We start from the raw sequence: 13,555 nt of genomic DNA on the forward strand, positions 1-13,555 counted from the left end.
AAACCAATGCCAGCAGAAGGCATGGTCTTGTCATGCCTCACCTTAAACTTCATCAGGTGGAGCAGAACCAGGAAGGATTTACTTGGCACTTAAGGGCCTGCCTGAACAAGCAGCTGCAGGGACTCGGCTTTACTGATACAGTCTGGAGAAGACAAGACAGATGACAAACTTCTCACTAGACATCTTTTAATCTCTTTTCCTTGGGATAAATTTGCAGAGGTCTTCAGGGACTCTAACTAAACAATACAACTTGGCTGAGCTGGTCATTTATCCTTTTATCTCCCTCCAGCTTTTTAAAGCATCAAGTTATTTTCCTTCCTTTCCCACTACACTAACTTAATTAGCTTAATAAACTAAGTTCACGGGTACTGGGACATGGCACGGCCACTCAAATTGAGGGAAGACTTGGTCACGTTTTTTGGAATTAGTTCTTAAGGCTGATAACTGTGCCACTGCTTTCACTGAAAAACAAAACTCATTATTCAAAGGGAGGATTCAGCCAGCTTCAGCTAAAGCGCCAAGCTCCAAGATACTGCATGGGAGACAACAAAGAAAGTTGATGTAATATGGGCCAAAGACGGGAATTCTAAAAATCAAGGCATGAACTGAACTTGGGCTTTATATAGCAGATCAGAATACCAGATCAAGTGCTCACAGGAACACAATTTAATGAATAGGCTTCTAAAAATGAGTATTAGCTAGAGGCTTTTTTTTGAATGTGTTTTGCTTCACTTCCAGTTACATCACAGGCATCTGCCTTAAAAAAAAAAATAAATTGCAGATGTATTTCTTCCCGTAACCAAACCTGTATCATAAAATCTACAGCGCAGTATCAGACACTTGAGACAGAAGCTGATTTAATCACACTATTTTGACATACAATACTTATCCCTACCTTGTGCAGTTTTTCAGTTCTCAGACTGACAGAAAAATATACCTCACTCTAGAGTCATTATCTGCCTCTGACTGCAGTCTGAGATCCAAATCCAAGATCATTTAAGCCATCAGCTAGGAGTTCTCGTATCCTCCTGAGAGTTTAATTTTGCCGAGAGATCTACAGGCACCTATAATCTCTTTGCAGCACCACCTAAGGGTTTTGGAGATGGTATCTAGCAATCAGAAGATGAAGATCATGTTTCAGCCTGTTCACGCTGGCCTCACAACCTTCCCGTAGTCATGGCTGATGGAACTTCTTGTACCATTTTCAGATCAACAGCTAAAGTCTTCTGACATTTTCAGAGTTCATTCTTCAGTGTTTGCTCAATAGCCATGACCCAAAGTCCTCTTGAACTGTGTAGCAGAACTTCTCATCTATACAGACTCAAGAGATGAAACAGCATACCCAACAGCTCAAACAATGCTGTTAGCCCTGCCTACGCTAGAGTCTGGGTACAAAACAGAAGTGACTCTTACAAAAAAAACCCCGCACCAACGTTTCCCTCTCATCTATACTGGAAGGACTCCTGAAAAAGGTCTCCTTTACCCCCAGGCTCTGCAGGCAGGAAGATTACAAGATCTTCTGTATTATTTTTAAACAGACTCTCATTGAACCAAGTGATATAAGGATACTCTGAAATACTTTAAAATTATCATGTCAACATTAATAACTGGAAGAAAAAGGTTTCACACAGATACATGGAAGCAAACATAGACAGACTATCAGCAGCAGTCTGAGATGGAACAATAGCCAAGCTACAACTCAGAGAAACAAAAAAAAAAAACCAAATTACTAACTTCTATCCTTCAGAAATTCATACATAATAACTGCACTCAAGCCTCAAGCCATTTTGTTCTCACATGGGCATGCATTTCAATCTTGAAAGGAAGTAGCTACATCATACTGAAGAAATGGTCCAAGAATGAAGTAAACAGCTTTATTAGACAAGAAAAGACCAAAAGTTGTGGACTTACTAACTGATGCCAGGTGGCACAAATTATGGAAGAGTTGAAGCAGGGTAACTTTTTCAAAGCGGTCACCCTCTTACCAACATCTTCTCACCAGCACCAATAATCCTTTGGCTGAGGTCAGCTCTCGCTAGCCACTGAATTTGCTTAAATTAAGTTTTGCCATTAAAAAAAAACAGGAGACTTGACTGCTTTAAATTTCACAGAGACACTGCAACGCTAGATGCTTAAAGTCACTTGGTCATTCAAGTTTGTTTTGTTTCATTCACAGTAATTTTATCCAAGAAGAGCTTGATCAAAGTTGAGGAGGAGCGTCCATACTAGAGAGCTCTGCAGATAATGCTATTGTTCTTCAGAGGATTAAGAAATTTGAAAGCAAATACAGGTGAGTGAACCTGGAGCACTTCAGCTGAGATCAGTGGTATCAAACACCAAACCAGACCCAGCAGGAGGACACAGAAATTTCCTTTATCTCCGGAGATGAGACACAGCCTTTCTCCAGCCTGAGGCCCAGAATGGATCGAGAATTACACTTTTAATTAATGTTATTAGTTTTTTGATTAGGTTTCTTATGGAAAGTTAAAATGCAGACTGGTAGATATGTGATGCCTTTAAGTGTGTGCAAGAAAACTTGTTTAGCAGCTACCTATGAATCTGCTAATAGAAAACCTTAGAAAAGAGCAAGAACTGGTGATGGGCAACAGACCTGTAAAATTCCAGCTTTCATAAACACGCGTGAATAAACCAGAAAGATAAGACCCTGTTACTCCTAATTATGCTGTTCCTCATTAATTAGGTGATCACGGCATAGAGGTGATCCTCTCCAAAATGTGACAAGTCTCCACAGTGCAAGGCCCTCTCTTTTGAGGTTTGGAATAAAAACAGTGCAGTCAGTTTATCTAGAAATGGAACAGCCACAGATGTGAAACACTTGTACAGAGAAATGTGTTCAACTCCGTGCCAAGGTATGTTTTCTGCCACAAATATTCACCTTTGCCCTATTCCCATCTTAGTCACTTCATGTAACAAGCTGTCAAAAGGACCATGTGGAAAGATCTCCTCTAGTGCCAAAGCACACGTCAGAGGTGGAATATTTCACTAATTCTCAACATGAAGACCTCAGCAATGGTTTCATAAAACAGACTAACACGCTTACATCAAAGAGGATCCACAGAGCCTGTCCCAAATGCCCTGAATTTGTGTCTGCGTTCGCAGTAGAGCTAACAGAGGTGGCCTTATCACAACTGTGTAACGCCATATACCTGATTTCTTTTGGCCTTCATTCTTACACAAGGTTGAGGGAAATTAGATGCTAGATTCAACAGATCTTTGAGGCAGATTATCAAGGTGGTTTCTTTACAAAAAGACTTCTGTCTGGTGAAGGGACAGTTTCTATCTCTCAGAAAAGCTTGCAGGCATGGAAAGAAGAGCTTTCACATCTCAGCATTTCTTGGCCCCAGCAGTCCAAAAACAGTGAGAAAAGGAGCACCTCTGCACTATCTGTAATCCACAGGATCTGAATAATTAGGGTATTTGATAAGGATAGACAAAAAGGAAAAAAAAAAACATCAACCAGCTACTCAGAAACTACAAAGAGATTCTTAAGAAATGAAACCATGGCTGATATGACACTCTGAAATGAAACCACAGCATAGTAACACACTCGCTGCGTTTCTGCAGACAATTCTACATACTCCTGAAGACCCAATTTATACTACAGAAATTGTATGTGATTACAAGGAGGCTCTAGTTCATGCTGTCACTGGACCTCAGTGCTCTATATAGAGATAAAACAAACACAGGAGTTCATTCCTGGTGCTACAGAGCCAAGATCCAGCACCTGAGCTCAGGCAGGGAAAGCACAGCACAACGCTTCCTACAAAGTCCATGCGCAATCCATGTGTTACTGAGGACAGTAAAGAAACCACAAAAACAAAAGTTAAGATAGGAGAGAGACCGGATAAAACAGGACCTTGCCTCAGATGTTTGGGTTTTGTTTCATCTCCTCCCTCATGCCTAGCCCACAGTACTTATCTGGGTGCTCCTTTAAAAGTCCTTTCTCAAAACCAGCTCCCGTGCATTGCAGTCTTAAATCTCAATAATTTTAATGTTGACTTAAAGTAGAATTTCTACTTTTTAAATGCTTTGTTTTACAGTTCTCTGTATTGCACATAGCCGCACTGACCAACTAAAACATCTCACTGAACAGGCAGAAGAAAATATTCCCATTAAGAAAGTGTTTAAAAACCTTTGCAGACATCAGCACGTAGCAAACAGAACACGACATTTCCAGTTAGTGACATTACACCATTAGTTAACAATACCTTGTAACTGAACAAGCCCACAAAATAGTGTGCATCTGTATTTACACACACATCTAGCACATACAACCTGCATCCACAGTTATAAGAGACTGTGTTATCTCATCACTTATGTTTGTCTCCCAATCCACTCTAATATTTTCTTATTTTTATGCTTTGTATGTACACAGGATTCACTCAATGAACACTCTTAAGTTTTATAACATCCATTAAATAGTGAACAACTATTCCTAAAGAATTTTAAGTAGTAAATACAAAGGTAGCCTTTAATCACCATTTTCTCATCCTAACCTTTCACTTTGGTAGACACAAACTAGCTTCACAAGCACCAGAATTAATGAAACCCAGCGATGAGGCATTCATCTTTAAGAACTCGCTGACTTTGGTGTCAAAATAAGTTCTAGATTAATTTTTTCCACTATTGAGACACTGATAAAATTCTCAGTTCTGAGTGAATTCTCTAATGTCAAGGCATTGCAGCTGGGAACCGAGAGATGGCTGAATAGATTGCAGAGATACTTTTACAAAGTGCGTAGGAACTCAATTACCTCAGAAATTCAAGTGAATTTGACAGATGGATAGAAATCAGCCAACAGCACACAGACAGTATCTTCTGTGCCTGCTTAAACCTTAGGAAAATTTAGTGAAGAAAACAGCTGGCGTTAACTTGCTCAGTATGCAAGTCTATTTTTAGAATGAGAATGTTTCTTCCTCAATTAGATTACTCACTCCTACTCAAACGACTGCAATACATATCCAGTATAATTTTTATCCAACCTTTGTACTTCATCTCACTAACTCTCAAAATACCCAGCTTTCATTTTGTGGTAGATTCTCTCCTTGGGAAAAACTGAACATCAAAGAATTCAATACTGTGATTACACATCACTGAAGAATAACCAACATCCCAGCCCTGCACCAGGATTGGCTCGACAACATTTTCTGGAAAAGCAAGAAAACCAACCTTTTTCAACATCTTGTTCTGTTTGTGGAAAAATTCCACTTTGATATCACCGCATACCGGCAAAGGTTGAGGGAATTCAAAGTACATATACTTGTCTTCACGTCTTGAGGGTCCTGAAGGGGAGGTGAATATCTTTACCTTTAGCTGGTACACCACAAACTGAGGATCTGCGTGGCAAAACAGAGCGTCACTTCGTGAGAAATGCCTTAAAGTGTCAAAAAGCACAATATTAGTATCAGAATCACAATCACGAGCTACAATATTTTGAAAGTTAAATAAACAGATATTAAAAGTTAAGCACTGCAGGGCATCAAACTTCACTAGATGTTACTGGAAACAACCGAAGATTTCTGTCCTTTGTAGCAATACTCTCAGGCAACGAGACGATTCCTAGAAAGATGCTGTTTCTTTTTAATATAGTAAGAAATGACTATGTGAAGTGACAACTTCTTGACTTTTCCTTGCATGTTGCCTCTCATCTCTGTATTATATGGGTGTAACTGAGGGGTTTTATTCTCTCTCATCTCTTCTTCGCATTGCAGAGTGGGCGGTCATGTCAGCACAAATCGATTTCTACTCTTACACAAATAACTGTTACACAAACAAAAACAAGGACAAAAAATTTAACATTAATACACAAAACCAACCAGCACCGACAGACTATACAGACACAGATTGTAAGTCTGTCCTGTAAATCACTATCACCAAAAAAGTGCCAGCCACAGCATAACTTTCCAAATTACATCTGCAGCAGTAACAGCTGAAGCTATGATGGGTTTTTTTTGGTGCAGCCTAAGCAGATTTTCTTTGGAAATTGCCAGGCACCAGCATGAAAGCCAGAAAATATTAAATGAAACTTATTGCAAGAAGTCTTTCTGCATTTGCTCCCAACTTCTCTGTTAGTATCAGATGCAGACTGCTCTCCAGTCAACACAGATTGAACCATACCCTGTCAGAGTGCGTAGCCACCCTGAAACCACCCCTGCAGAGCTGTGGAAGTCCCTACAGAGCATACCCACACTATCTTGCCTAGCTGTAAGACTGCTACTTATCTCCCTTAAATCCTCAGAGCTGTGAAACCCTGTCATCCCTTCGTTTTGCCTGAGAGGCAGGACTCCGCTCGGTCAGTGACTTTAAAACAGAAGGAAGATAACAAGGAAGTCAGATTTAAAGTTATCATATGTTGGTAAAATTACTACCATTGCAGCAGATAAAGACTAAAGCAATAACACAGACCATTGGTTTCACATTCTGAAAAATCACTGAACTCCACAGAAATGTAAAATATTGGGGCACACAAAGATGCTGACAGTTGATAGTCGCTGTCTTCTCAGGTGCTTAGCAAATCTTTTCTTTATCCCAACATCCTACTGTGAAAATTTCATGCTAACAGCCTGGTAGGGACAAACAAGTTAATGCTCACGCGAGCCATTCATACTTGCCGCTTGATTTCGCAACTATAGCACAGTTTATCCAAAAACATTAAATAAGTGGTAATTGCAGAAACCTGTAACCTCCACACCTCTACCCTAGAGGCAGAGGTTTTTTGGCAGAGGCTCCTCCCTTCCTCCTCCTCCTCCTTTGTAAATACAGCTAGCCTGACAAGTTGCTTGATTGTTTCCTATGTACGTTACATGCTCAGGTACTGTCTTACAACAATATTAATAGTGCAATTTTAATCAAAGCCACAGGAGGCACTGGAACTAATTACACATGGCAGTAATCCCCATAGCGAAGCCACTAGGAAAGACTTTTTCCACTAACAAAAAATGAACACACAACACTAGGCAGTTACTGCCCTGTAACACAGCCCACAGAAGGACAGAAGTGAATTCCTATTTATACTTCAAAGTTTCAAGGAATCTGCTGTTCCTTACCAACACACTATGTATCAGCAAACCAGATTAATCATTTACAGGTGTATTAATACTTCATAAGCCTCCATATAAAGGAAAGATTATTCTAGAATTAATTAGGTATTTACCCAGTTGAACTGATTTTTTTTTTTGAAAACATCATGGGAAGAATGATGTTGCTGCATTTGAAGCCAACACACCATTAAGCAAACGTCTCAGCAATTCATGTTTCCCAAGAGTTGCTATATTAAAAAAAAAAAGGCTTTTTATAGAAGGAGCAAATATCCAAATATATATATACGGCATCACTTATCTTTAAACCATTAAATACTTCCCAGTTTAAAACTGTAGTGAAACAATCATATGAGTCCTTCACAGAGCTCAACTTCCTACACCTAGGAGGATGCTAGCAGACAGACCACACTAACCCAGCAGATTCTGGAACGTGAAGTGTTTAAGTATGATCTTCTCCATCAAGATGCTCTTCACGTCACGTAACAGAACGGCAACCGTCACGTAACCAAAACAAGCTCAAAGGCCGGCGCGTTTCCTCACGAGGGCTAACGGAGGTTAACGGGGTGCTGGGTACTTACTGCAAGTTCCGCCGCTGAACATGGGAATTGTTTCAAACATCATCTTGTGAAACAGCAGTGCCACTGGTCTGTAATCCAGGTGATTCTTTAACAGGTAGCTATAGTAGTACACGTAGCGTCTCTGACTGGGAATTGTCACTCCCTAAACAGAGGGAAAACCAACGTTAAAAAACATAGAATCACAGAATCACAGAATCAACCAGGTTGGAAGAGCCCTCTGGGATCATCGAGTCCAACCATTGCCCTGACACCACCATGGCAACTAGACCCTGGCACTAAGTGCCACGTCCAGTCTTTTCTTAAACCCCTCCAGAGATGGTGACTCCACCACCTCCCTGGGCAGCCCCTTCCAAGGGCTAATGACACTTTCTGAAAAGAAATTCTTCCTAATGTCCAACCTGAACCTCCCCTGGCAAAGCTTGAGGCTGTGTCCTCTTGTCCTATCACTAGTTGCCTGGGAGAAGAGGCCGACTCCCACTCCACTACAACCTCCCTCAGGTAGTTGTAGACTGCAATAAGGTCACCTCTGAGCCTCCTCTTCTCCAGGCTAAACACCCCCAGCTCCCAAGACCATTTATTAGCATCACTAACAGAGCTCCTGCCCACCACCTCAGAATATAACTAAAGGTAAATAAACCACAAATGAAAAGGTGGTTTCATACCACGAATGATAAGCTAAAGCATCTGGAATAAACCATCGTGATTTATGCTGAGCGTACCTCTGCAGCAGCTACGCCGGAGACCGGCACACAGAGTAAAGCATCCAAGCTGGCTGTACCTCGATAGCTACACTGCACAGACACCCAACCACGTGGGGTTTTAGTACAGTAAGTCGTGACGACCCTCAGCAATTTCTGCATCGTGGATCATCCTGGGCACGTTAAGGACTGGCAAAGACATCACCCACCCGCAAACCATTCCCACCGACAGCCTCTGTACACGTTCCCCTTTTCCCTAGACACGTGTCCACGTCTCTGTACTCGTCCTGCAGAGCGGTTAAGAGGAAGCTGTTTGCACACATTATCTAACACCAGGCGATTAATTACCGCCCAGTCCCCAGCACAGAACAAGCAGGACGCTGCTCTTCCAGATACTTTAGTACTTATCTCCCAACATCCACCTCAAGCAAGGAGGCAAAGAGTGCAGATTTCTCCGTATCTTAAATACAAACACTTCGGTGACCCTGAGGGTGTAAACGATGATTTCATGCTGCTGCTTTTTTTTTGGGGTGGGGAGCGTCAGACATTAAGCCTTGAACACATGAATTTTAAGCACCAATACAGGAATTACATTTTGACAGCAGTTTAAGTCAGAAGATTCTGATTTTGTTTGCTAATATCACTGTACTCAAGACTGACACTACCTTCTCTTACAAAATGCCCTTCTGAAATGTTTTCACAAAAATCAAAAGTGGAAGGTTTCATTAATATACGCCCAATAGCCCAAACTGTTAAATGAAGGACTCCCCAGTTGAATTACAACTCTGAAGTAAACACTTGCTTTGAGAACATTCACCCAAAGAACATTTTTATTACTAATTTTAAAACAACTTCAAATAAGGGAATAGTTTTAAAGCTCTTATAGCTAATATTTTCAAGCAAAAGCAATAAAGATGAAAAATAATTTAATTCCCTAGAAAATGCATTACATGGTTTATAACAACCCATACTATATACTTACAACAGCATCAGTAAGTAAACTTTCATATTAAAACTAAATGTGAAATTGCAATAAACTGGAGATAACAAAAGGTTTTCATATACAATTCTATGAGCATTTTGGTCAGAAAACCTAGAACACAGTATTTCTATAAACTGTTACTTCTAATACCTGCTTCACCTTACAACAGCCATAAGCTAAGAGTGGCTAGAGTACTTTTAATTTAGTAAGCATCTATTCTGCACACAGGAAAATATTCACTTCCTGCCATTATTTAAAAAAAAAAACGTTCATAATTATGTCTCCTTACAACTTCAGCTGTTTCTAAATCACACAAAAGACTTTTCCCTTGTACAATGAGCTTCTTGAGTAGCTTTCTACACTGACCATGTTCTTGGTCCAGATGGCATCTCAGGAGTTATCAGACCCACTTCTTAAGGGAGCTTTAAAGTTTGCTTCCCTCACGACTGAGAAAACCCCAGCCTCGGAGCAAACCATCAGTAATTTGCCCATGCTGCCAACCAGAAGCAAGCCATGCAGGTAAGGAAAATGCATCCTTCTCTGCTCATAGCTTCTCCATGCCGTAAAGGATGTGCCCCACGGAGAAACCCCAGGACAACCAGGGCTGGGACCAGAACGAAGGGAACACAGCCACTTTCACGGCTATATAAAGCAATAGTTGATCTCAAAGCAAAACCAGTTCTCAGCCAAGAGGGCAGCTTCATCCCTCAAGCCAGATTTGTACTCCCCAGAGACACAGCCTTTATCCTGAGATCCTAAGAACCAGTCACACTGAAGCAGAACAGAAAGTTCTCCATTTTCCAAAAGTCTGATTTCAAAGCAGAACACTTCCATAACAAGCTAATATCCCAAGAGATGCAATCAATCCCTGCTTTCACCCAAGAAGAATAAAGAACAGGGAAGGAGATCAAGTATTTTCTCCTCAAGAAGCCTACATTTCCCGTCTATCACCATCATCATTTTTTAAATGGACATTAGATAAGCTTCTCCAGTCCCTATGCCACAATTTCACAGGGCACTGCCGAGCGGTGTAGACATCACAAGAATTGTCAGGTGCTGCTCCTGGTTCTCCTCTCAATGTAGCACGGGGAGTATTATGAACAACAAACATTTTTGGAAGTAATATTAGAATCATAGAATAGAATCATAGAACCGTTTTGGTTGGAAAGGACCTTTAAGATCATCGAGTCCAACCATTAACCTAAAACTACCAAGTCCACCACTAAAACATATCCCTAAGCACCATGACCATATCCCTAAGCACCACATATTCCCGCATTCACTTTAACACGTGCCCTACTGTGAGAGTAAAGCTAAAGCTGCAGCCTCAGACTAGGCTTACGGCATTGGGTTTAGCAGAGGTTGTCACCTGAGTACATCAAACAAACAGGCATCACAACTGGTCAGCTCTGACACATCAGACACTGGTTATCCACCGTGCTCAAAGAGTCATTCTGAGACTTCCTCGCACAAAATAATTGGTTTCCATTTCCTGTTCAGTTACACCACTATTAGGAGCCATTCCTAAAAATACAACAGTATCACGGTCAAAGAATGCTCCTGAATGGATCATCTCCAGCTCAAGCACTTGAATAGTTGTTCCCAACTGATACCTATCCGTTGAGTAGACTATGCTTCCTTCCAAGTCTAATCCTCACCCTAAAACCCTTCAAGGAAGAAGCAAGAATAAATAAAGACCTTCTCCAGCTGTAGGAAGGTAAGTTGTCAGTCTTCATCACAGTAGTATTTCAGTGTCTATCTTAAGGAAAAAACAGGTGATAAGCTAACCATTTCAAACAGTGGAAGCAGCAGCTTTTTTAGAAGACTTTTTTGGGGGTTTACTTCTCCCTCAGCTCTGAAAACAGGATGGACAATTACAGTTCTTTATCCAATTTTAGAAAATAGTTTGCTTCCCTTGGTCAGCACTGTTCTACCACACTGGTGGTGACTGATAGACACAACCATTTAGCCAGCACTTTCTAATAATCTTCATCATTCCCTTCTTCTGAAAAAGGATCCTCCCACTATGATGAGCTACAGAAGTCAAAAGAGGCAGCTTCTAGAAAAACAAACAAACAAAAAAACCCCACAGTTTTTGGTCAGAGACAGACTTTGAGACTCAGTTCTGCAACGTCTTACTCCCCACTACCTTTCCCAGGATGACAGTACATTAACAGACTACGTAGGAACTGTCACAGCCTCACCTACAACAACTCTCATTTGATGTCGCAAAGGCCTCTGTGAAGCTTCTCCCAGCAGGCACTTGGGAAAAGCTTGCTACAGAAGTACTCGAGGTTGTTCTCTTGACCAATTACTCATACTTCCCTTTGCAATTAGACTCACACTTCCTGCTGGCACGGACTAAACCCCCTCGAGAATCATTCTGCCATGCGCATGAATGGCAACAGCGATTTTAGCGATACTATTCTGAGTAGCTTTATACAAACTGCATACCTCGTGCTTGCTTTAAACAAAGAAAATTTGGTACCTAATTAAAGCCAGTTTTCCTTCATCATGCATATGCTGGTCCAGCAACAAATAATAAAAAAGAAAAATGCATTTGCTTGTCCCTAGGTGCAAAGAGCTCTTTTGATGTCTCATTTACTTTGAGTTCAGGAAGTCAGTTACATAAAGGTGTGGTGAAGTGTCAAATCAGAGAGCAGCACTTGACATATAACACTGAAATATGGGCCGCAAGGGAAGAAAAAGCTCCCAGGACCTGCACTGGAATACCTGTTTATAAACACTACTTCAAGGATTATGGGAATCACAGGCTGCCCACTGTCCACATAGATAACCACGCTCAAGTGGAGCTAGGGGAAAAAAGAAAAATCAGCTCTTCCCAGCAGAGACATCGAAACCAAAACAAAGTTGCTGGTTACAGACAATATTTACAGTGAAGCTAAACAAGGCTCTCACTATTCCTGTTTACTAAGTTCTCTGTTACCTCAAACATGACAGAGGTCCAGTGGGGTACTGAGGAACACCTGACTGACCTTACCCTTACACAGAAATACTACCCTTTGCTTTACAAAAGTAAGGTACAACATGCTTCACTGTGTATTTGTTAGGTTTTGTAGTTTTCATGGTATTTTACCTGGCTCTTTAGATAATCTTTATCAGCATGACTAATCTACACTGTTTATTCATCACACAGCTCATTCCTATGCACTATCATGCACCCTTACCAAAAGCCACAATGTTTTGAGGGGAAACCTTGACGCTGTCGCCACTCTACTATTACACCACAACTATCTTCTCAGCAGTACATGGAGTAACAGCTCCGTCTTGTAAAGAGAGCGAAATAAGTTATTTGCTCCTTCCAATGAATTAACAGACAAATTCTAAAATTCCTTCTGTGACACTTCTGCTCTCAAGAGCCTTCAAACATGAAGCTCTGCTTATTAGAGGTCTACACACTGTGAAATTAATACTTTATGCAAATATTAGAGGAACACAGAGAGCTCTGTACTTGAGTAGGCTGAAACTGGCCTGCTGGGATGATCCCCCTGGGCTGCTCTACCAACATACACAAGGAAATGATGGAAGATGAGCAGGGAAGCTTGCTGAAGTGACCTTGCAAGGCACACCTTATTATATTTGGAGAAGATTTCAAACATGGAGGTTAAATTCCCATTAACGAGGCATAACCATGCCAACATACAGTTACTGCTAAGTCTGTCTGTACCACAGACAAGGTCTTAACAGAAAGCTCTTGTAGCTGTGAACATCATTTCTCTGAAATGACATCCTCCCATTTCTCCTCAGGAGAAGTACAAGAAACTAAATGGAGGCACCTCATAAGCAGGCTCTGAGGCAGCCAATGTCTGGTCTTAACTACCCTTTTATTGAAAAGGGGCATCCAACAACAGACTCTTCGAGTATACTCTTCCAGTAGGGATATTCAACTGTAACACACACTGTAATGACTACACATCTCCAAACACCACCACAAAGTTAAGAGAACCTGAGGAGATGAACAACTCATCCATTCAGGCAAAACGAGCTAGAATAATCCTCTTATTTGGGCTGAAAATGCTGAACGAGAAAGTTCACTCATCAACCGCCCATTTGATGCAACACACAGCAGAATGCTATTTAAAAGGCTATTTAAAATAAACTGTCCAGATCTTCTTGAACAGGAGATGGAAAAAACAGACTGTTTTAGTGTTGTGACTAATTGCTATTGCTGCTTAGCAAAGCTTTTTCATTTAGAACTGCACTGATCCAATAATG

General features: G+C 40.9%; 1 protein-coding gene across 1 annotated transcript in view; it reads right to left on the bottom strand.

The window, feature by feature from the left end:
* The window catches only part of PTEN (phosphatase and tensin homolog), a 52,324-nt gene that overhangs the window by 7,686 nt on the left and 31,083 nt on the right, over positions 1-13,555 (bottom strand). Inside the window, exons 6-7 of the mRNA XM_068416668.1 lie at positions 7,640-7,781; positions 5,191-5,357 (exon numbers count right to left, since the gene is read on the bottom strand). Coding sequence (XP_068272769.1) covers positions 5,191-5,357; positions 7,640-7,781 — 309 coding nt within the window. The remainder of the gene's footprint in view (positions 1-5,190; positions 5,358-7,639; positions 7,782-13,555) is intronic.

The sequence above is a fragment of the Nyctibius grandis genome, chromosome 20 (assembly GCF_013368605.1).
Source record: "Nyctibius grandis isolate bNycGra1 chromosome 20, bNycGra1.pri, whole genome shotgun sequence".
Taxonomy (NCBI): Eukaryota; Metazoa; Chordata; class Aves; order Nyctibiiformes; family Nyctibiidae; genus Nyctibius; species Nyctibius grandis.